General features: G+C 38.6%; 1 protein-coding gene across 3 annotated transcripts in view; it reads right to left on the bottom strand.

Annotated features, from left to right (window-relative positions):
- The window catches only part of SCAF4 (SR-related CTD associated factor 4), a 55,449-nt gene that overhangs the window by 18,979 nt on the left and 10,764 nt on the right, over window positions 1–25,706 (bottom strand). For 2 of the 3 annotated variants that reach the window (XM_087818488.1, XM_087818490.1), the window contains exons 2-15: window positions 16,297–16,380; window positions 15,338–15,382; window positions 13,671–13,832; window positions 12,397–12,532; window positions 11,921–12,060; window positions 11,176–11,328; window positions 6,862–7,040; window positions 6,409–6,517; window positions 4,688–4,852; window positions 4,093–4,178; window positions 3,067–3,257; window positions 2,203–2,303; window positions 1,659–1,772; window positions 753–909 (exon numbers count right to left, since the gene is read on the bottom strand). In XM_087818488.1, coding sequence (XP_087674614.1) covers window positions 753–909; window positions 1,659–1,772; window positions 2,203–2,303; window positions 3,067–3,257; window positions 4,093–4,178; window positions 4,688–4,852; window positions 6,409–6,517; window positions 6,862–7,040; window positions 11,176–11,328; window positions 11,921–12,060; window positions 12,397–12,532; window positions 13,671–13,832; window positions 15,338–15,382; window positions 16,297–16,380 — 1,822 coding nt within the window. The remainder of the gene's footprint in view (window positions 1–752; window positions 910–1,658; window positions 1,773–2,202; window positions 2,304–3,066; window positions 3,258–4,092; window positions 4,179–4,687; window positions 4,853–6,408; window positions 6,518–6,861; window positions 7,041–11,175; window positions 11,329–11,920; window positions 12,061–12,396; window positions 12,533–13,670; window positions 13,833–15,337; window positions 15,383–16,296; window positions 16,381–25,706) is intronic. The other variant, XM_087818489.1, reaches the window with a different exon arrangement.

The following is a 25,706-nucleotide window of genomic DNA, read 5'->3' as shown; positions in this document are numbered from 1 at the left end:
TGTTCTTATTTGGACAGAGGATCGGGGAGGGAGCAGCAGGGTCTCCCTCTGGACCACAGCCTCCCAGAATGCCTGGCACACAGCAAACTTGAACTGTTTGCCTGAGCAGACAGCTATGTGTGTGAATGAGGGCATCCTGCATTGTGGGAGGGGTCTGATCTGGGAGCAGTCAGTAAAGCACGGTCCACTACCCTTGGGCTCTCCAGCCACAGCTCCTGCGGACACTTCCTCTATACCTTCACCCTACGTGCCACGCCATCCCGTGCTCCTCCCGCTTCAGGCTACCTGCCCATCTCCAGGTCATGCCCATCCATGCTGCCCCTCTCCCTACTTCAACCCCACTGTCAACTTGGCATTTCTGATAATCCTGACCACGACTAACTGCATCTCCTCGCCATACACATTTACTTTCCACTGCTTCTCTGGACACTTAAATATTTTCAAAGAAATTATTGTGCAGCATCAGATAAAAACACAGTATCAATGACACTCAGTTCTGGACTCATCTGATCTGTCCCACCCCACAGTTAGTAGTTATTTAGCCTGGACCTGCATCTTCCCCTGAATGTAAGGTGAGGAGCAAAGGCCACATCTGTCGTATTTCCCGCTGTTTCCTCGGTTTATACAGAGAGATTGGCACCTGGTGGGCAGTTGAAAAATCTCAAAAACCACTGCCTAATGCAAATAAACATCTGTCACACATACCACCAGGAACATGCATGGAGTTTTAAAGACATGAGGTGCTGCTTTACCTGGATTCAGTGTGTCACTGTCCAACATGCCTCCCTCACAGAAACTCTCCAGCTCTTCAGGCTTGACTTTGTCCCAAGGAATGTAAGTAACACCAAGCTCCACGTCCCAATACTGCTTATAATCTGCCTTTATCCCTTTGTTCAAGGCCCAGGCAATCTATATCACCATTAAGTAAAATATAGAAAGAAAAGAAGAGAGTGTCATAAATTCTGAGAGTTAGGTGGCAAGGAAGCAATCTGGCCTGGCCACCCCTGTACCTTACTTGTCACTAGGAAACTGATGACCCATTTATCTCTTTCTCCTGGAATGGGACTTTGCCTGGCACCACCTCCTTACCCACTTCCTCCAACCACCCACCACCCTCCAACCCAGCCAGCATAAAACTTAAGAGAAAAGAAAAAGATTTATTAGGGAAAGTGCAAACTTCCCTGTAGGACCCATCATACTGGGACTGCTTTAGAAAGTTTTAGGTATCTTAGAATTAGTCAGCATTAGACAAACCCCTTTGTGGCAAAACCCAAGAGTAGAACAGTGGTGTGACACCGAGGAAACACTGCCTGTGGTGCCCTCAGGGAAGAACACCCAGGTATCTGCATCTTTATCTCTGCTGAATATTTTTCATAGTTAGTTCTAAGGTGAGATGATAAACTTAAAATCTAAAACTTCTGAAACAAGATAAAATATTTTACTAAATGGCATTAAAGTCCCAATTAATTAAAAACCTTTGACGACCTCTTCTACCCACATTAAAAAATATAGATATATCAAAATTTTGCTATGAACTAACGTTTAATTTTTTTGCTAACTTTTAGCAGATAATCTCTTTTTAAAGATGCATACAAAATGCCTGTGTCCAAAATTACGGTTTAAAAAACTGAACTCTCAGGTAGAAAATTAAAACGTACCTTTATGGATTTCTGGTTCACTTTATAGTTTCCTCGGCTCAGCTTCTGAAGGGCACGGTAAGCGTCTTGCCTATGAACCATGACAATATAGGCACAACCTCTGGGAGGAATCATCTGCTCCAAAACATTCCAATATTATAAAATATAATCACACAAAAGTAAAGAACAAGATATAATACTAAGTAACCAGTTCCAACAACCCCAAACATTAACCCATCTCCCCAGTCAAACCAGTGTTCTATCACCTGAGATTAAGTAACTTGTAAACCAGCAATTTAAGTTTGGTCTCAACTAACTGCCAGTTATTAATGAGCCTACAGTCCCCTAAGCTTTATTACATGAAGACTTCTAGAAAAGGGTTTTAAATTAAACTTGGGTTATCAAAGTTGTGGTCAAATACAGAGAATGCTAAACAGAGGCTCAGAACCCTAAACTCTAGCCACACTGTCTAGAAAACCTGGGCAAGTGTTAAGTCCCAATCCTTAACTATAAAATGACAATCACACCTGTCCAACTGTCATTAAGCAATTTAATAAATACTCACATTAATGGATTCAATTGGACCAAACTCTTCTAAGAGACTGGCAACATCCTGCTGAGTAGTCCTTTTGTCCAGCTGTCCCACCCAGAGTGTGGTGCTACAAACTGAGAGTAACATTATCATCATAAACACACAAAATCACTACACTACAGAAACATGCACTAGTGACATCATGATACCTCAGGTTCGAGTAGCAAATCCCATACACATTTAAAAATTCTAGAAAACTGTGGTCCTGCTTCCAGAATTGAAACTACGACAGAGAATACACAAAAGAGTTAGAGAAAACTGGCCTCTGTGAACAGATCTAAGACTTGATCCTAACTCTTGATTACCAGCAACTGGGAGCTTTTGTTCATTATGTGTAGTTGTTCCCTTCCCACCTGTCAAGTGTGTAGCATGTGTCTCTTACCCACTATGCCCTGGTAATAAGCTTTACAGAGTCAGGAGTTTTACACATGCCCTAGTCATGTAAGTTAAAATTTCAATAGCAGCTATGGATGCAGAGTACACTCTACTAAACATATTTTAAGCACATAATGAGATTCAGAAAAATAACTCAAGGTAATACAATCTGTAAATTGGAAATCTCTATAAAAGTAAGAAGATATTAGTTATTCCGGAAAAAAATAAAATAAAACCTTTCCATCATACATGAGACCTAGCCAGACTTCTTATTTCCCACACTCACTCCCCACTGCTGCTTTGCAGCTGGCTTAACATACACTTATAATGCACAAAAGCAAATCCAAGAGCATACACTGAACAAATGAGACATGATAAAGTAGGATATTGCTAACAGAAAACATTTTAAACCCATGACACGAAAAAACAATGCAGGAAGTTTGAATGTAGAGGTTCACTTACCACTTGCAGTTTCTGACTTGACTGGAGGAAGGCCTTTTTGCCGGCGCTCTCTTTCTTTTTCTCGATCCCGTCTTTCTTGGGATCGAGATCGAGGAGAATGTCGGCGCCTGTCTCTGGACCGAGATCTAGAACGTCGATGACGAGACCTTCGAGATCTAGAACCAGATCGAGAGCGCCTCCTTTTTGGTGACCTAATATTTTCACGAGGAGGGAGAATGAATAGTGTATGAAGAAAAATTTTAAACATGTACGCATGTACTAATTGTAAAAAAAAATTAAAAATACAAGTAGGTAATTTAATACATGAATTCAGGGAAAGACTTTTATTTATTTTTTTTAAATATGATTTTATTGATTTTAGAAAGAGGAAGGGAGAGAAACATCGATGATGAGAGTCACTGATCAGCTGCCTCCTGCACGCCCCCTGCTGGGGATCAAGCCCACAACCCGGGCATGTGCCCTGACCAGGAATCAAACCTTAATCTCCTGGATCCTAGGTCGATGCTCAACCTATGAGGCACGCCAGCCGGGCAAGGCTGTATTTTAAATGACAGAAAGCTGACAGCTTATGATAGTGCCTCTTGTTGCCAATGGCTCTAGTAGTCAGCGCAGTGCTAAAGCCATCGGCGACTCAGTGTACAGCAGCAGTGTAAGATGCTGTTACCACTGAGCTGTACTGCACAACTGTCATTGAATCTCAGTCAAGTCTTCAGCAATTAAAAATGTAATCCAATTATAGTATTACTTAATATATTTCCACTTTGTTGGCTGATAGACTTATAAAGGAATCATATTATTATAAGAATTATTAATACAAAACTCTGATAATTCCACATATGCTATCTGTACATAGGCATTTGAGCAGCTCAAAAGGAATAAATGACCTTAGAATTTTTAAAGCACTTCTGCTCCCACTCTCTCACAGACACACAAATACACAAGTGCTATTTTATTCACCCAACCTGGAGCCAGTCCAACTCCATGCCGCCTATGACATACGGCTGGAAAACATTTTCTATAAATTACCTGGATGCTGACCTAGATCTTGACTTTCTGCTATCAGACATATGCCGCTTAACCTCTTGAATACAAGGCTGCTCTACTTTCATTTCCTTTAAAAACAAACAAAACAGACAGTGTCATTAGGTGAGGAGAGTGGAAACTGTCAACAAGGTGTACAGCAGTCCCCTCGCCGGGTCAACCCCTCGCTCTGACACACGTCTCTCTTGGTTACTTGACACCAAACTACTCGTTTAACGACCAGTGGCCTTCAGTGGGAAATACTTTTTGTATGGTTTACAAGACCAGAAGAAATGCATTACTTGGCAGGCTATGTGGAAGTTACTTCGTGTAGGTTACAATGCTGTAATAATCCATCACTAGGCGCTGGCTGGCTAGACATTCTGTACCTTGTGTTAGCCCTCAAGGGCCTTACTGACATTGGTAGTAATATTATGTCCATTTTATGGATGAAAAACTTGGGGGCCCAGAGAGGGTTAACATGTGCCCAAGGTAAGAGTCTTTCTCCATATTAAAACATGCAGATGACAAGCAAATAGGCAGGAACCTGACCATCAGCTGAGGCAACCACAGCTAATCAATACCAAGAGTGGAGCCTTACCTGATGTGCCTTCTGCGCAAGTGGTTCGCTGGGGGCCGGGAACGGGGTCGGAAATGGCTGCGGCACAGGGGCAGCCGGAGGAAGCACTGGCTGCGCCAGGGGTGGAAACGCAGGTGTGGGGAGAAGGCCAAATCCCGTCATTTGTCCATTAGGGGGAAGTGGAACCTTTGTTTTTAAAGAAAGAGTACGAGTAGGTTTTAAGTAATAGCTACCAAAAGTAAATTTTAAAACCCCTACTTCAATATAAAACTAAAATACCTTCAATAAATTTTTATCAAGGAAAAACTACAACACACAACAGTTATTAACAATTTCCACAGATAATCATTATTCAGAGAACTGTTACATATTCAAGTATATACAGGTTAAAAGTCCTATGACTCATTTTACAATTATGAACACACAGGTTTGGGTTTTATAGATTTAAAGACATAACTTCATTTATGTGAGGAAACCATGTGACAGTGCTTAAAGTCAGAGGTACTCTGATTTTCAGGAGAAAGTGGTTAGAAGCACTGACTGACTTCTAGGTTCATTCTTTAAAAAATGTACTCTAGCCCAGCTGTCATCGCTCAGCAGTTGAGCACTGACCTATGATCCAGGAGATCACAATTCGATTCCCGGTGAGAGTGCATGCCCGGGTTGCGGGCTTGATCCCCAGCAGGGGATCATCATTGATGATTTCTATCTCTCTCCCCCTCTCCCTTCCTGTCTCTCTGAAATCAATAAAAATATATTTTTAAAAAAATGTACTCTAAGGAGACTTTCATCTAACATGTCTACTTTTAGGATTTCAAATATAACGAGAGTGAACCACAACCTAACATATTTCTGCATGTGCCATTCCAATGTCAATACACTTACAAGTATAATTATAATATCACAAAAGAAGTATTCTTTCTAAATTATTTATAAACTTTCAGGAACTGCTAAACATTTGGAAACAAGTTCATAGGTTTCCTTCATATATTAAACAGGCGTATAAAATACTTTTCAAACTTCATTCAACAAATCATTAAAATCACAGCATCAACTTCACATCACCAAATGTATAAACTGGACTGAATAAGGAAATTAATCCAGTCTGAGTAGGTTTCTTAAACCCTTTCTAAGGTCATCGAGTATTACTTTCCAGGACCAGCTGTACAACAGAATCACCGCAGAGTTAAAAACAGGGTCTCTAGATTCACAATGGCACCAGAGGGCGCAGATTTGCATTTTGAAAATGCCCCTTTCTGCCCCCATTAATTGAAATGAATGGTCAAGCTCAGGAAACTTTGAATTAGAGGATTTACTAAAATGAATCCAACGAACGAATCTCTACTAACTCCCTGCAATTCTCCTGGGTGCTATGCTCCTCAAGAGAGATTTCAAACTATGTTCCCGCACACTGAGAGCTGGAAGCCCTCTCTCTAAAGCATCTCATCGCACAGTGGGGTTGGTAGCTAATAGGCCAGTTCCCTGAAACAGAGCCATGGTCTCTCTCTAAACTACTTGAACAAATATACTTATTATTATATTATGAGCATGTAATATTTAGCATCCTTGTTTTAATTAAAGCAAAAGGCAACTCAAATCAGTTATGTGCCCAACAGCTCTTACTGCAGGTGTAGTACTATTATCCAATCATGCAGCGGAACAGGAGTCTGTAAAGTGCAACCCATGTGCTCGAATGAACATCTTCAGTTATTAAAACGCAGCTGCAAGGAAAACACCTGTACCTGGTGGTGCACTGGATCCTGCTGTATCGCCATCATCGGAGGTTGAAACGGATCCATATTTGGATGTGGGGGGTATGCTGGCTGCTGCATGCTGTCTCCAGGAAATCCGCTGAAAAAGTACAAAGTAATCCTTTTAACCAGTAAAAACCCATGAGATTCCTGGCTACGTTTATACAGAAGCATAAAGAATGTTTTCCAGGAGTCACTGACAACATTTTACTGATCATCTACTTGCCTATATATTAACTAACACACTGAGCACTATTCCCCACATAAAAGCCATTTTTTATTGTAAATCTTACAGGATTCCCTCCCCATACAGGAGAAAACCCAAAATATCAATATTTAAAAAGACCATGACTGTATATGGGAAATGGCCTTGCTACTCAATGTTCCGTACGCTGTGCCTCAGGAACGCTACCAATGCCACATGTCCAGAGGAACGAGACTTACAAGGGTGCCTGTGGAGGAGACGCAGCAGGCACAGCAGCAGCGGGTGGGGCAGCAGCGGCAGGTGCGGCAGGCGGGGCAGCAGAGGCCATGCTGGCAGCAGCGGCAGCAGCAGCATCTTCTTTCTTTGATTCTTCCATAGCTTCTGGCTCATCATCATAATCAAATCGATCAAGTAGCTTCTGCAACAGGTATGTGGGTATTCCATTTTAAAATTTCAACTGCATTCGGTGCACAAAAACTTGGTAACAATGGATGTTTCCATCATCTCTAATCCCACCACGCTGTCAAGTACGATCTCATTTTCCCACAGGCCCCTAGGAGCTTGGTTCACAGACAAATGATTTTTACACAAATGCCATTTGGAAGAGTTTTTGCTCTGCCTTTCTTCCCCAATTGTAAACAGTGTTTTCTGACCACCGTCTAGGTGTCTACTTTATTGTTAACTTAGCAATGTAAGTATTTTATTGAAAGTCATGTTCCCAGACCAAAACCTTTGGAACTCTGCAAACATGACAATGGTATACATTTTCAGCAGGCTGTAAAATGTACAAAATGCAAGACCACCTCATCCAATCACTATAAACGCCCATAGAAAAATGTCCATCACCGCATGCTCAAGAAAGTCTCACCACCTGTGCACTAGCCTCTTTCTTAAAACTTCACAGGTCACCTCAGATTACCAGAAACTTTCATAAAAAAAAAAAAAAAAAGTGGGAGCATTTGGAAATAAAACTGAGATGGTACAGTTAGTGCATGGTAGACTCAGGATATAGACACTGGTCTTTTCGACTTCAAAGCCCCAGTTTCCGGCATCCAACGAGCAATCCCGTCTTAAGCTGTGTCCATTCTGCTCATGGATTTCCCACCTCAAATTCCTCAATTTGCAGTGTTCTGCCATAGTTCTGCTACAACTTTACTGAATAGGAGGTTTCTAGATTAGGAAGGGAGATCACGTGTTTCTTTGTAATTCTAGGCCATGTGAGTAAAAGTTCTTATTGTAACTGAGCAATTCAACACAGCCCAGACATCCTGCTGTTTTACGCACATCAGCTTATTTAACCCTCACAGCAATAAAATATAGGTGCTATCATCGCTATTTTACAGTGGTGCACACTGAATATCTAAGTAACTCAGTGTCAGGATAACGTCAAATTTAAAACTCAGGTCTAAATTGTCTACAAAAACCAAAACCTATGATCTCTGCAGTTTATCACATATAAATATGCTCCTTAAAGTTTTGTTTTTTAAATATATTTTTATTGATTTCAGAGAGAGGAAGGAGGAGAGAAAGAGACAGAAACATCAATGATGAGAGAGTCATCATTGATGGGCTGCCTGCCTCCCTCCTGTAAGCCCCCTACTGGGGACTGAGCCTGTAACCCAGGCATGTGCCCTGACTGGGAATTGAACCTTGGTCTCCAGGATCCTAGGTTGACGCTCAACTGCTGAGCCATGCCCGGCCAGGCTGTTCTTTAAAAGTTTTAAAGATTTATACCTATTGCTCTGGGAAAAGATCTGAAGCAATTAAAAAATTACAAAGAGATTCATCCAAAACCACATTTTTGTTGCTTTTTAGGAAACTGAAGATTTATGAATCAGCTGAAATAAACAAATTGTCCCCAGTCAACCTGTTCGACTAGCTTAAAATAGACATTTTTAGCCATAGGAAAAGCATGGCCCTCCTTTTTCTAAACTTCATATAAAGACAAACATTGACCATCCCACTTAAGGTAAAACACTAGAGGGATTACAATTCAAATTAACAAGCTACAGATACCACTAGCATTGCTATTATTCAGCATTTTCCTGGAAGTCCTTAGCTACTAGTACATTAAAAAAGAAAAACAAACAGGCATCGATGTGGAAGAGGAAAAGTCAAAAAGAGCAGCTACCTACAAAATCTGAGAACCAACTAGAAGGCTAGGTATTTAAATACCATGACCATTACAAGATAAAATAGAAACCAAGTTTTGCTTTATGGCATCATTAACCAAATGAAGTGTTATATGAAACACTAAACATGAAAAATGACAAATAGCCAAGAATAAATATAACAAATGTACAAAACATATATGAAAAAACACTGTAATATATGGAGACTGCATTAAAAAGTGTCAATACTTCTTAACCCATAAATTCGTAAGTTCTAAAATTTATGCTCAGGTTCATCTGGAAAAGTATGCTGTGATGGTTAATTTTATGTGTCAATTAGGCTAGGTTATGGTGTCTACCTGTTTGGTCGAATATTAATCTAGGTGCTGGTGTGAAGACATTTTTAAATGTGACTAACATCTGTATTAGTGGACTCGGAATAAAGAAATACCCTCCATAACTGGAGTGGGCCCCAACCAAAGCAGTTGAAGGTTTCAGGAACAAGAACTTAGGTTTCCTGAAGAAGGAACTCTCAAGACGGCAACACAGAAACCTTGCTTGTCACAATCCAGGCTCAAGGCTGTAACAGTAACTCTTACTGGAATCTCCAGCCTCCAGTCTGCCCTACAAATTTCAAATTTGCCAACCTCCACAGCAGCATGAGCGAATGCCTTAAAAATCAACCAAATTCTTCCTCTCTCCTTCCCGTGTGTGTGTGTATAAAACTGGCTTGATTCCCGGGAGAACCCTGACTATAACACACGCTCAAGAATAGCAACGGAAAATCTGGGGGGAAAGAGGGGAAGACACAACACCTGGAAACAAAATACGATATGTAAGTTGCAAATATTTAAATTATAATGCAAAACAAACATATTGGTGGGATAGAACAGTGGGACAGAAAGGCATAGACACAGGAGAATTTACAGTGAGGGTGAGTTAGTTCTTTCTAAAAACAAAAACTTAACTACTGTGAACCAGATTCTAAAGTAGGTTCCAAAAGAACCTAAGAGACAAATGCAAAAAACAAAAATATAAAGCTACTAGAAGAAAATACAAAAAACAAACAAACAAACAGGTGGGAAGAGGTTTCCTGATCAACACACAAAACAGAGGAGAAAACCAAAGTATTAAGAGTTCACCTATATCACCTGCATGGAAATAGTTCTGAAATGTGCACACGAATCTTCAGAGAGAAATGGTTTAGAGCACTCAGTGTTACGTGTGTTCTCCCCTCATGCACGTACGCCTTTTCACTCAAAATTGTATCCGACCTTCTTCAGAAAAGAGGTCATTCATAAATCACCAACACACAGCCCTGGCCGGTAGCTCAGTGGGTGAGAGCCTTGTCCTGATACACACAAGGCTGCAGGTTCAACCCCAGGTCAGGGCACATACAAGAAATCAACCAATGAATGTGCATAAATAAGTGGAACAACAAATCAATCTTTCTCTCTTTCTAAAAAAAAAAAAAAAAATCAATAAAAATGAATAAATAAATAAATCACCAGGATATAATGACAGTGTTTGCAGTATGGAGTCTTAATTTGGACTACCAGCATATTTTATGTAAGATTCAATAAAAGCTCTTTATCTTACAATCAGAATGCTGGAAAGAAATCACAAATCTCACAGATGATTGAACTTAAAAGTTATTTCTAGGATCTTCAAACTTGTGTTTTTTGCAGTGAAATCTGTGAAATTAAATAAAATTTTATATAGCCATAAACCAAATAGATAGAAAAGGCATAAATATGAGACAAGAGTGGAGTTGTAGGGTTAACATTTCCACCAGGAGCTCTGAGCTGTGCTTACCCAGCACAACTATATCCTTCCTGGCTGCCCTTAAATATGCCTTCCGAGGCCCAGCAGAGCAGTGCCCTCGTACAGGTGTGGTAACTAAGGTTTCTTAATAGCAAAAACTGGGGAGGCAACTTAAGGTCTGTTGAAGGAAGAATGGCTAGACAGGGATGTGTCCATGGAATGGAATATGCCTAACAAGCACTCAGTGAAAACGTGGGTCTAAGTCTATTAACCTTCACAACAACAAAAATGGGATGAGGTAATTAAGATCAAAACAAGCAAGTTAAAAACAGTGTATATATACCACAACCAAATAAAGGCACACGTCCAAGGAGATAAATTCTGAAATGACGCACAGCAAAATGTTACAGCAGCTATCCCCAAGTATGGGGTTTAATAGTAAGTGGTCTTGTTTATACTGTTTACTATTTTCTGTCCTTTATTTCTTTTTTTACTGAAAATTTTTGCAATGAGATATATTACATTTATACCCAGAATAGAATCATCAATGTTTTGACACCGTGGGGAATCCCTGAAACCACAAAACAACAAAACAAACAACCCACAGAGACGCTAGAGAAGGGCTAACCTTCACACCCCGAGTGCCATGAATTCGGTGGCTGTGTGAGAGGAGCATACCTTGTCGAACGCAGTGGTTTTCTGCTCAGGGGGTGGCGTGGGCGTCGTCTTTAACTGAGCAGTGATGGCCTGAACCTGCGCCATCACAGCATTGTCAATGGCAGGAGACTGTGGTTTTGGAGGCTGCTGAAAAGTCTGAAGGATCTGCTGAAGCTAAAAAAATGGGAAAACTGATAAGCTACCTAAACAAAGCATAATCACTGTATCAAAAGACATTTTACTAAAAAAAAAAAAAAAAAAAAAGGACTCAAATAGCATAGGCACAGAGTAAACTAGAAAAAAGAATCACCATTTCAATACTGGTTAATATAGCAAGGATACGGCGTGTGTTGCTTAAAGTTAAAAATGTATGCTGACAACTGCAATGGTAGAAAATAATGGTCAAAAGGAAGAGAAATACATTGAATTGTGAGCAAGGTAAAAATATGTTTATTAGAAAATGTAAAAGTCATCTTCAATTCAAGTAATTCTGAAATCAGTCCGAAAAGTCAGAACTGTGAGCAACACTGGCCACTCAGCTGCTCTGAAGTTCTCTGCAAGGGGCACTGCCCTTTCTGAGCTGTTCCTTGTTTTCCACCCCCCCCCCCCCCCAATTATTCCTAAACCACTACATTCCTAGTCAAGGCTTTTCTAGCTGGAGAGTAGAACTACTTCCTTCCTTGAATGTGTTCATCATTAGGAAAAGAAAAGAACTTGCAATAGTATCAAATTGCAAACCATAATGTAATCTGGGTGGGCAGTTTACCTGTTGACCTTGCGTTGTCTGAAACAGCTGGGCCACAGCAGCAAAAGCGTCAGAGCTGGGCAGCTGTGGTACAGTTGGGACAGAGTTTGTAGTGGCCAGTGGGGGTTCAGAAGAAACTTTAACCGGAGGTGGAGGTGAACCTAAAAAAGAAAAGGTCATTCATTAAGGCCTAAGAAAACTTTAACCTGCAAAATTTCCTTTTTTACATTCCATTAAGCTTCTTTACCAAAATAACATTCTGTTCAGTTTAACACATAGTAAAAATATAAATTGTGATCCCAGAGTCTATACTGGAACAAGTATTGGAAGAGCAGTATTTTCATTACAAATAATTATGGAAAGAAGACCATCCCTTCCTCAATGTCAACTCGTTTCCTTTTCATGAAAAAAATTCCACCAATATAAACAGACGCCAAACATTTCATGTATGGAGAGAGCCATCCCATTTTCTAATTCATAGACACACTTGGCCTTACCTTCATTATTAGTGACACTTTCTGCTCCAGGGACAGCATTACTGCTTCCTGCTGCCATGTCCAAAAGAGGCTGGATAATTTCAATTTTGAACACTCCATTTTTTTGCCAAAGGTTCAGCACACGAACTATTTTACTCTGTTATGTGTGAGAAAACATGAATATACAATAAATATTTGCATAAATAATTTATTACACCTTACAAAAGAGAAAAAAAACCCACAAAAACCAAAACCCCCACAAAAGAACCCTAGGCCAATTTTTCCATACTAAGTCTGTGTTGCAAACAGGAAAGTGAAATCTGTAATCAGAATCATAGCCTGGTTAAACTACTCTGATCAGCCTTTCTTTACTAGTATAACCTACAGGAAGAAACAGAGAAGGAAAAAAGAGAACAGAAAAGTAATATAACCTACAGAATCAAAGGAAACAGGATTATTTAATAAAGAAATGTATCTGAAATTTTCATATTCTATTCATGGTTAAAAAGAAACCCCATCACTGACCAAAAAAAGTTAACAGAATTCAAGAATTTCTTTTGGATGATTATAACCATTACAATAGTTAAGAAGCTGGCCAGCAATGGACAGGTTAAGTTGTTTTGTGAACAGAAAATGTGAAGGAGACCCAGAGAAGATGTGGTATTTAGGGCATAACCCTATCTCCTACTGGAGGAACGATGCTCTTCTCTTGTGCACTTTCCCACAAGAGCACTCCTCCAGCACAGTGCCCATGACACTGAGATCCACATGCTGCTTTTACTGCATACCTCCACTCCTCATCCCTTGGAGCAAGCTCACCAGTACACTGCCCTCACCTCCTGGGGTCCAGGCGTGACGAAACGAGCTAAAAGTGTGAGGAGTCAAAACTGCAGCCTGCCTGCTAATGAGCACCACTCGTGCATGCGCACCTCTGTACGCTGGATAAAGCCATCCATCCCTCTCTCCTCTGGAATAAGTAGCCATCTGAGACGAACCCTGCCTTTCTCTACTACAGAATTTCCTTATCACTCAACTACAAGTAAATCTTTCCAACAATGTCTTCTTTAAAGCAAAATGGTGCTTTCATATTTCAACAATACAACATTCCTAAAGGACTTGACAAGAAAAAAGATATATATGAGAAAAAACCTGAGTTTTGTTTCAAGTTCGGAGATTACTATATGATTATCTTTCTAATATTCCAGTAGGTTTCGAATATCTAAAATACATTTAAATAGATTCAGATAAATATAAATAAAAACAATACATTTTAATCAAAAAGTTATTAACTCTACCTTATCTTCAGATGGACAAAGATATAAATATTGGAATGTGGCGGTTATGTTTTTAGAGAATCTTGGCCCAAAAACATCTTTATCAGTTCCAAACTGATGACGAGACTGTCGTACAATTGAGTCGATTACATATAACCCTGGAACCTTATATTCTGGTTTACACTATAAAGATAAAGATATAAAGTCAATACAAGAAAAGCAAAATCACAGCTTGATACCCACTTAAGGAACTGTACAGGAATGGTTCTTTCTTCTTAGAAACTACCTGAATGGTTAGCTGTCTCACTGGCCAGGTTGTCAAATTGCCCAGTCTATATGGAGCTGCAGCTCTCCCTCCTTCCCTCTCCCTTTTTGCCACTCTCTTGATACTTCAGACCTCCGTGTTTCACTCTTTTGTGACCCCTCTACCTCCCACACCATTTCTGATCCCTCTACCTCCCACAACAATGTCCCAGTATCAACATTATCAATCCTTAAACCACTCCAATATAAATCCAACTCATCCTGCTCAAAAAAATAATTTTTACCTCTTAAAATGATGAAAAAGGTAATTTTAACAACATATCAATTTTATTCTGTTCAAGCACAGTACCAGAGAAACAAAAACTAAAAGGAAAGATCATTTTTGGCCTATAAAATGGAAAAGATAAAAATAATAGAGAAACAGACACCCACATTCATTCTAGTGGTATAATCTTTATGGAAGGTGATTTGCAATAGAAGCAAAGCCTCATTTAATCCAACAATTCTACGTCTAGAAATATATCTTAAGAAAACCAATTACAATGCATCTATTTTTTCCACAGGCCAGCCACTGGAGTGAAACGTCCCACACAGGAAACCAGCTGAGTAGACGGTGGAGACAATCATGCGATAGAGCATGTTGCAAACGTTTATGATAAACCCAGTGGGGAAAGCAGGTACCAATCAGTGTGGGTCCGCTTTCCCTTTTACTGGTGTACATGTACATAATAAAACAGGAGCAGACCCAAATGTAAATACCTGTGTATGGGTGGGTGGGGGGATGCAGGTAGTTTAAATTTCCCCCCATTTTACTTATTTGCACTTTGACTGCTTCTCTCTCAGCCATTATTCAAAGGCCATGGGCCAGAGCCATCTCCATACATGTTTACTAGTCTGCACTACATGGCACAGCTCCAGGCTGGGGGGACGGGGGTGGGGGGGGCGACACAAAGATGCCTAAGCCTCCATCCTTGGTCCTCTGCTGAGACACACACGTGCTAATCACACGGTTGTAAAACACACTAGCACTGTAACTGAAAATGATTTAATTATGGGGGGAGCAGGGAAAAGCCGGGAAAACTTTATAAAGTGCTTTCATTTGAAATGCTTCCAGATGAGTTAAATGCTGACGGAGTAACAGGGCAAAGGGCAGGAGGCAGGAGGCTCGGGTGGAATCCTGCCAGTCAGAGCCCTGGGAGTTGCTGCTGAGGCCTCGCCTCCCTGCCTCCCTCGTGTTCCCACTCAGTCAACAGCACTGCTATGAAGTGGTTTTGTTTTCTTTAAAAACCCTCTAGAGATTAAAAAGAACCGGCAGCAACAACTTTTTTGTTAGTGGCTTTACAAGCATCCAAATTACAATTTACAAAGTAAATTACAAATTCTGAAAATAACTAAAATGAGGTAAGAATTAAATGGATAGTTACCTTTTTGATGAACTTTTCTACTATTTGAACTACATGCTTATAAAGCTGAAAAGAATTAAAAGAAAATTATTGTCCACTTTACATATTTCTGCATTTCCTGCAATGTAATAAGAAAATACTCAAAGCCTTAAAATCTGCGTAATTTAAATAATTCTCAAGATACAAATACCATATATATGATTCCACTTATATGTGGAATCTAATAAACAACAACAAAAAGATAATACTGAATAAACCACCAGAAATAATCTAGTCAACAACTGAAAAAAATCAGGAATTAACTAAAGTACAAATCTACAACCTCTACCCCCCAAATAGAAGGCCTTTTCCTTAGATTTTTTTAACCAATAAATCTTCATAAAGCAGTAATCAGGCAACTTTGAGAGGGCTGAGAACAATGGAATGAGAACTAAACTATGCAATTTCTAAAATGAGTCACTTATTTAGGTGTGATCTTGGGTAAGGAATTTAATTTCATGGAGCCTAAGTTTTTGTTTTTAAATAAAAATGAACCTAAGACTCACCTGATTTATAACATGAATGAAATGAAATAAAGAAATTCACATTGTTTAGCCTTACACACGCACAAAAGGCCACCAAGAGGGGCTGGGTGTGCTCATTAGCTTGACTGTTCACCATAAGTGTGTATGTATCAAATCATCATGTTTTACTATATATTATTAAATACATACAATTTTTATTTGTTAATTACACTTCAATAAAGATGGAAAAATATGCAAGGTAAATACTCATAACAACAAATAAGGGGAACCCCATTTTGAAACAGCACTACAGTGGGAACGCACCACACTCTATCATCACTGTGTACCTTTGCAAAAGCTGGTGGGTATTCCTTGGCTAAGGCCTGAGCAAATTCACAAGATTACTTCTCATGTTTAGTAACAGTTTCAAAATCTCAAAAACATTTTTCAAGTTAAATATGTTTATTTTACTCTTACCTTAATGGCTTTAATAGCAGCTTTTGTGATGAGAATCATTTTGGCTCGAGAGATGGGAGGTTTCATATCCATAAGTGAAAAGAGCTTAAAAAAATAAGCAAAAAAATTTATTTTTAAATAAAGGTAAAATTAGAGGCCAATTCACCAGTTCTACAAAGATATCTGCAATCCATTAAGTAAAAGAGTAACAAACTTTTGGAACTAAATTTAAAAAATCCGGCCAGTAAAGAAAAACCAAGAGCGCTCCTACATGCCTGCACTGCCACTTAGGAAACACAATGGGGAAAGAGCACAGTAAACGTAGCAGAAAAAGGAGAAAAAGGTAAAAACATTTAAGAAAGTTACAAAACCCATAACAGAAAAAAATTATAAAACTCTACTGAAGAACTAAACAATGATTTAAATGGAAACAAACACACCATTTTCCTGAACTGAAAGTGGCAATAGTGTGATTCATATTCAATGTAATTTCAATCCACACCTCACAGAGATTTTGTGAGAGTTTAAGTACAACCCAGACATAATGAGAGCCCACAGGTTATAAAGATAAAATCCTGACATTAAGATGCTTATACCTAGCTTCTTAAATTGTTGTTTCTGTTTTGTTTAATCATAGGCACACACTGAGAACGTGGGATTTCTAAAAGGATATTTTGAAATAAGCATTATTAACCATATGTGAATCAGATTTCCATTTCTTCCCAATTAATGTTACTAGTTCAAATATGAAACCCCCAAGATACAGACCGTGACTAGACCACTAGTAAGAAGCTAGCCTAAAGAACAAGTCTCGTTTCCCAGAGGAATAAAGAGCCCTACTTGGCAACATATCCTAAAATGTAGAATTTTTCCACAAATAATATTAAGATACAGAAAGGAGAAGAAACAGAGATACTAACACAGAAATTCATTTTTTTAAAAAGCAACAGCTAAATAAATAAGGTCATGGTTCCTTATTACTTTATTTACCAACATAACAATTTTCCTTGAGAATGGTGACTAATTGAAAAACAATTAGAAAGGATAGTAATCTTTGCGATTACATAAATCAATACAAGACAAAAATTTAAAATAATCCAACTTAAATACAAATTCTAAAAATATAAAACAGAAAAAAATAAAAAATATATATCAATACTGCATGAAATATACAACATATATTTTTAAATTACAAATTTTATTAGGACAGTTGTTCATTACTGTTCTGTTTCTTTCTTTGTACCTTAAAGCAGCGAAAGGCGATGCAAAAAAATTTATATATGGATATTAAAGATGAGCAACAGTGAGAACTACTACTCTAGCCATTAAAAGCTTAAAGAATTATTTTATTTTTTGAATATGTCTTTATTGAATTCTGAAACAGGGAGGGAGAGGGAGAGAGAGATAGAAACATCAATGATGAGTCATTGATGGACCACCCCCCCTGGCTGGGGATAGAGCCCATAATCCAGGCATGTGCCCTAGACTGGGAATCAAACCTCAGTCTCCTGGATCCTAGGTCAATGCTCAACCACTGAGCCCCTCCGGCCCAGCTTAGAGAATCGTTTTAATGAAGTCTAAGCCAGAGCTAATATAATACTCACTTAATGTCCCAAACAAGACTTCATCATTTCAGCGGTAAATTGCCATATTAAAAAAAAAACAGCAGCAGCCAACTGAGCTCACAAAACAGATCAATGTATCTTCTGATGAAATACCCCACACAGTCTATATATTTAAATTATCACAAATTGTTTTAAAAGTTAAAATACTGTCAATTATACCACAGAGCAGTATAACCATCCTTCAGGCAAAAGACCAGCAAGAGAACCTTCAGTGCTATCATCTGAGAGGCAGAGGAAGGGTGTCACTACCTCCATAAAGAAAAGACGACACGGGAAGAGGGGCAGCCAGCATCTCAGCACCTGCTATGTACAAGGAAGAATTGAGTTTGGTGGTACGTTATTTTATTTAATTGTATGAACAACTAACACAGATGCTGCTACACCTGTTTTGGATGATGTCCAGAGAATGGTCTCAACTTAAATTTGTTGAAAGCTCACAATCCCTAAGAGCATACTCATACCCTTACACAATGTTGCTAACCAACTAAACATACACATGCAGAGACCACTGACTATGATGGGGAGTACAGATAAAATAATAAGCAGGCACCCATACCTGTCTATATAGTGTATTGATCAAGGGACAGTATAATGAAACATACTGACTTAATTTGGGATGCCTACTAAATGTCCAGGCAGAGACTGGAATGTGGATCTTGAACACAGAAGAGATATCGAGGCTAAAAACTGAAAGGTCACATAATTAAAGCCATGAGGACAGGTGAGAGGAACCTACAGTAAGAAGGGAGCCAGGAACAGATGCCTAGCCAGGGCACACATCAAAAATGCCAATGTGGCAAAGAGAAGGGGCTGCACGAACAAACACCAAGATTAATGCCAGAAATTAAAGGCATCTGCATGGTAAAATGCTGTGAGGTTAATTAGGATGCGAACCAAACCTTGTTCATTCAGTTTGACAATTAGGTGGCTGATATGATACCAGTTTTTGAAAGTGATTCCAAAGCCCAACTGCCTAAGGAATAAGTGGCCGGAGAAAGCAGAAACGCAATACTGGACCGCTCTTCATTCATTCAACAACTATTTGATAGCTAGTAAGTGGCTTGGTGGTGTAAGCTCAGCATTTGACACGAAGAAGAGACAGTCATCTTTCAGAGCTTCACAGATAACCATCCTTAAAATGGCTCTTACTTGTTAGCATTGTAAGGCTTCCATCACATTTAAGTTTCTATTTAGAAGCTGTTTACTGTCCTTTACCAATGGTCTTTCTTAAATCTTAAAACTGTAAATTTGTATTTGATATAATTTATGAAGGAAAACACTATTGGGCAGATACAGGAGTTTCAAAACTGGAGGTTTAAAAAATTACCTTTTAAAAGCTCAATAAATGTTACTACAATTTCATTGACTTCTTCAAGGCACACACTCATCACACAGGTCCCCTCATTTAGATCAATGCCTTCATTAGATATAGCGATCCAGAACTTATGCTGAAATTGACATACTTTATTATAGTAACTATGTAGATTGACACTACTTATTTGGATAGAAAAACTAATAGCTTTTATGGTGAGGTAGATATAATTCCACTTTACAGATGAGAACACAGAAGCACAGAAGCACAGAAGTTCAAGAAACCGCTCAAAGTCATAAAGCTAATTAACAGTAAATCCAACCTGCAGCCTACCACTTCCCAAAGTTCGAATTCCTTCCAATAAGTACCTAACAATAAGGAAATTACTTAATATTCTAATAACATTAACACAGAATAGTGCAGATATTAAAAATTATAAAGATTATACAGCGAAGTACAAAAAATGTGTTTAGACCCAATGGAAAAGTAAAAAATACTAAAATATAATTGTAAGGGGGTAGACTCAAAGATTTTTTAATAACAAAAAAAATAAGTGGCACTGAGGTAAAATGACCCAGAAAAAAGTTAGAGAAAATGCAATGAGTCCTTACCTGAATGTACAGCAAGGCTGCAATTTAATAATCATAAATAAAGAAGAGTTCATTGTCAAGGTCACCTATGTTGGTTGAGAAATCTCTCAGAAGTATACAACGCAGGGGTAATCTAAACTTTAGATTATGGTGACTGAATTTCTGAAAACAATAAATTTTTGTTAGAATAACGATCAGCAAACAGGCTCAATAATCAATTGCCTGGGGAATCCTGTTTCTGCCCCTCGCTAGCTATGAGAAACTGTTTCTCCACCTGTAAAATGAGGATAACAGTACCTACTTACTTAAGGAAGTTTGAGAATTAACTCAAACAATACATACAAAAGCACTGAAAGCAGCACCTGCACAGAGTAAGTCTGCAACAGATGGCAGCTCGCTATTCTACCGCTACCCGTCCTTGTGTTGAAAGAGGAAGAAACCTGGCGATAACCCAGGGCAGTTTTTTACACTGTGGGTAGATATACACTGGATTATAAAAATGAGCTTAGTGGTTGTGACATAACGTTTAGCACCCAGCAAGGGTGGTACTGTTTGGTGAAACGTCTCCTCTGCTCCCTCACCCTGCTGCTTCCATGTCACTTGGACTCTTCTGCCTGTCTCTCAGAAAGACCCTTGGATTACACTGGGCTCATCGAGATGAGGGATAACTAACCCATCTCCTTAACCTAATCACATCTGCAAAAACTCTTTTGCCATGTCAGACAAGACATATTCACAGGTTCTAGGATTCAGAATGTGGATGCCTGGGGGAAGGAGGCCGCACATTATTATTTTTTAAAAAACAGTGCTTCGTTCATTGTTAACTTACATCTATAATCAACTGAAAGCCTCAGACTGTTTTCACTGGAATCTCCATAACTGTATTTTTATTTTGGTTTCTGACTGTCTGGAAATAATTTTCTGCTACCTGATGTAGCAGCTATTCCAATCCACTTATATATTTAACGAGCCTACTTTATATGCCTTCCTCCCAATTCAATGGTTTTTTTAAAAATTAAAAAGAACAGGATCTACTTGTAGGCTGGCCATATCTGATTTCCTTGGACACTGCCAGTTAGCTAAAATTCACCTAACAACATACTCTCACCCTGCTTCTAGTTTCCTAATTTATTCATGATGAAATCATGATAAATATGATTCTGAAATATTTGGTTTATAGTCTTCACTAGACAAAAAAACACTTTACAAAACAAAGAAGCTTAATTTGGTCTAATGTAAATTGTGAGTGAATCTGTTCTGGCTCCTAGTGAATAGAAATTTCTAGAAAGTCATAAAAGAAACTAACAACTGGCAGAGATAAAAGTTACTGGCATTGGCCCTGGCCAGTCTGGCTCAGTGATTAGAGTGCTGGCCTGCCAACTGAACGGTCCCAGCTCAATTCCAGCCAAGGGCTCGTGCCTCGGTTGTGGGCCTGATCCTGGCCCCAGGTTGGTGTGCGGGAGGCAACCAATCAACATGTCTCTCTCACATCGATGTTTCTCTCTCTCCCTCCCACTCTCTCTGAAAAGCAACAGAAAAATGTACTCAGGTAAGAAAAAAAAAGTTACTGGCATTGAACCTATGATTTCTGAAACTGAGCTGTCAAAGCAGTGAAAAGAATTAGAAGACTATATACTAGTCTAAGTAAATTTTTCAACCTTTTAAATCCCTCAAACAATACTTCCTTTCAGGATCTCTTTCAATACAATACTACGCCTACCCTTTTCCCCTAGACTTTAAAAAGAAACACACAGAGGGACAGTCCGGCTGGTGCTCAAATCTCCCCCAATAGACCCAGATATCAGAATGTTTAATTCTACAGTCTTTCCTCTTCTTTTGTTCATTTGACTCAATGTACCAGACATTCTGGCTTCAACTAAATCAAGAGTTAAGTCCAACATAACTTTAATGTTTATTTAGTAACATATAAACATGTTATAAAAGTACACATTAGGTTTTTTTCAACAAAAGATAATTAGGGAAAAACTTTTAAAATCATTTTTGCCCTGCCCTAGCTGGTTTGGCTCAGTGGTCAGAGCGTCAGCCCTAGGATGGAAGGGTCCTGGGTTCGATTCCATGTCCCCCCCTCCCCGTGAGTTGGGGCACATGCGGCAGGCAGCCAGTCTATCTGTCTCTCCCCCATCGATGTTTCTCCCTCCCTCCCCTCCCCAAAAGGCAATGGAAAAAACATCCTCAGTTGAGGGCAAAATAAATAAGATCACTTTCGCCCCGGCTGGCATGGCTCAGTTGGCTGAGCATCGTCCCATGTACCAAAAGGTCACTGGTTTGATTCCCGGTCAGGGCACATGCTCAGATTGTGGGTTCGAGCCCCAGTAAGGGGTGTGCAGGAGGCAGCCGACGGATGCTTCTCTCTCTCTCTCTCTCTAAAATCAATAAGCACATATTTAAAAATAAATAAAACCATTTTCCTGCAAAGATGCTGTCCATCTAATTACAGCCTGAAGAAAACTCCATAAATACTTGTTGCTAGAACATAAGGAATAGTTTACAGTCCCCTCTAACCTGGCATTTCATCTTGTGCTTTTGCTTACACTTTACCAAAGGTTTGTCTGAGCTAATGCTTTCTAACTGCTAGGAAATTAATGTGATGAGGGATGCAGGAGGAGCTAGGACCACGCCACTATGCCACGCTCCCTGAGAGAATATAGTGAGCTAATCAGTGTCACGTACAAACAGAAAGAGACACTATGAAGCTATGTACACTATGTACAGAGTAACTCAACGGAAACAACCCCAACAGCCAATAATAACCACAGAAAGTTCAACCTTAGCAATAACCCGTTCAAATTATGAGATATAATTCTTCAATTATCTAACTGGTTTGAGTGTAGATGAGCATCAAGAAAAGAGGACACTCTACTGATGAGACCTAATGGGCAAGTTTTAATTTCAGAGAAAAATTTAAAGCTATATATTAAAAACAAAACAAAACAAAAAAAAGCCTAAATCTTTCAGATCTAACACTTTCATTTCTAGAAATTTATGTAAAATAGTCGTATGTTCTCAAGTTTTCCATGATGGCAATTTAAAATTAGAAAATAATTTCATGTTGCCCTGGCTGGGTAGCTCCGTTGGTTAGAACATCATCCAGATATGCCAAAGTTGTGGGGTCGATCCCTGGTCAGGGCACATACAAGAAGCAACCAATGCATGCATCAATAAGTGGAACAACAGATTGATGTTTCTCTCTCTAAATCAATAAATAAAATTAAAAAGAAAATAACTTCATATTATTTGGCAACCATATAAAATTTTCCAAACACAAGTGGAGAAGAAAAACTGACTGAAATACTCTAAAATGTTACTGCTGTTTGATGGAATATTTTCTTTATTTTCAATTTACGTTTACCTAACTTCCATTAACTTTAAAATGAAAAATAACTTTGTGTGAGAGACAAAATGCATTTCTCCAACTTTGATTACAAATATAATAAATATATAGAATCATCATTATCGGATAAAACTTCTCCATGAAGTAAAACTTGTTTTGTAAGTTAAGTAGTCTAAATCAATGGCTTATAAATCTTTCACAAAACTTTTCAAAAGTACTAAAAAAAAATTTTTAAAAATAAGTTTAAAATTTTGTCCCTTTTAAAATATAATAACTGAAGCTCTTAGGGATATAAAACCGAAATGTGAGAAATCACCATTCAAATGTATTTTTTGTTGACACTTCTGTGTTAAATAACATACCCCTTTGATTAATGGTATATAACTTACTCCTATGTAAATTCTATTTACTTTCCATAGAATCCAATCCTTTGAAATCCAAATGTTTAACCAATTTTCCACTTGCTTAGAGAGAGGTATGGAGATATTAATATGAAACATTCCTAAAATAGAGTGTATTTACAAGGCTTTTTACAAAATATACACATACAAGTGCAAATATCCACTGTTAATGCTAAATATGAAAATCACTGTTGAGCTAACTACTTCCATGTGCATTTAAGAAAACAGAATACAGCAATTTAGCAAACAGTAGTTTAAACTTTACTTGTATTATTTCCCCACTTTAAAAAATATATGTCTTCATTGATTTCAGAGAGGAAGGGAGGGGGGAGAGAGAGAAACATCAATGATGAGAGTCATTGATTGGCTGGCTGCCTCCTGCACACCCCCCACTAGGGATTGAGCCCACAACCTGGGCATGTGCCCTGACTGGCAATGGAATTGCGATCTTCTGGATCATAGGTCAATGCTCAACCGCTGAGCCACACCCGGCTGGGCATCCCACTTTTTAATTATATCACTAAACTCCAAATTCTGTTACCATTTGCTGCTGGCGGAACTAATTTTCTGAAGTTAATTTCTGATGATTCCCTCTATAAAGTATGCCCTAATTTATTCTCCACGTGAGACCGACTCCTCTATCATCTCCATGGGTCTACTCTTCCCTCAAACTTTCCACTGAGAACCACAGCTGCCTCCCTCCCTCAGCAGGGTTTTAATCTGCTAAGTTCCAGCAACAGGTGGTTTTCCAGTTCTTATGGCCATAACTGGTTCACTGAACTGCAGTCAATCCTCAACTATTCCCTGTTCACTTGCTCAAGAAAAGACCAAGAGGTGATTGTAGAAAATGTCAAGTGTTTCATTCATAACATCACTCTATGTTACTAGCATAGATGCCGGCTTTCAAAATCACTTTTACTGTGACCTGGCCACACAGCTCAGTTGGCTAGAGCATCGTCCTGATATGCCCAGGTTGTGGGTTCAATCCCTGGTCAGGACACATACAAGAATCAACCAATGAATGAATAAATAAGTGGAACAACAAAAATTGGTATTTCTCTTCCTCTGTAAAGAAAATTTAAAAAAATTTTTAATCACTTTTACTGTGCCTCACTAGTGATCTTTGTGTATCCCTAAAGTTAACTATAAAACATTTTTGTGAATTAAATATTTCCCACTAGACCTCAATAGAAGAAAGGAAAATTGGTTCCATGACATACCCTCATTTGATTAGAAGAAAAAAATAAAGATTACCTCCCTTATTTTATGTATTTTATTTAGGCCGTTATTTCTACAAAGTTGCAATGACTGGATCTATATGCATGAGCAAAGGGGCTAAAACTGAAAATGTTAGCATTGATAAAATCCCTAATCAATTTAAAATTTAACTGTGATTATAAGCTAGTAAAATAAACATCAGTGTGCAAAGGTATATCTTAAGTTTTAAACATTGATTTTATCTATTGTATTATTATAGATGACTTAAAAACTAACCAAATTTCATTATTCTTAAACTTTGACAAATCCTTCCAAAAGTATGCATTATAGTGCCCTTGTTACCATGCGGTCCAACGTACAAAAAGTTGTTTAGTGAGCCCTCTCATTTCATAAACAATCCAGGAAACAAAGATTAGCTGCTCAAAAACTTCAGAGGAGCCACCTGGGGCTGTGGACTGGATTTAGAGAAATCGCAGAACTGCCATTTCTACACTGTGATTTTGGACAATTCACACCACCTTTCCTGTTTCCTTACCATTAAAATGGAAAGACTATGAAGACATAGATATAAAACACCCACTCCACTAGCTGACATCTTGTTGGTATTTAGCAAACTGTCCACACTGGACCTTGAAATAGCATGTAAAAACTAAACTTATCCTTTGAACAAACTTAGGATTCATGACCAACGAAATAATTTACAGAGCCCTCAGTAGCTAGTAGGTATTGTTTCAACCTGACAGAAAATCAGATCAAGCAACAAAACAATGAAAAGCACGTGTTAAGACCTAACGGTTTTGTACTTTTCTTTAAATACCTTTGAGATATACATAAAACTCACCCAAAGTATACAATTCAGTGGTTTTTACTATATTCAGAGTTGTACAACCATCAACACTAATTAATTTTAGAATATTTTAATCACTCCCCAAA

Source organism: Miniopterus natalensis, chromosome 6 (assembly GCF_054644295.1).
Source record: "Miniopterus natalensis isolate mMinNat1 chromosome 6, mMinNat1.hap1, whole genome shotgun sequence".
NCBI classification, from domain to species: Eukaryota; Metazoa; Chordata; class Mammalia; order Chiroptera; family Miniopteridae; genus Miniopterus; species Miniopterus natalensis.
The sequence above is the reverse complement of the archived record's forward strand: the minus strand, read 5'-3'. Positions and strand labels throughout refer to the sequence as shown.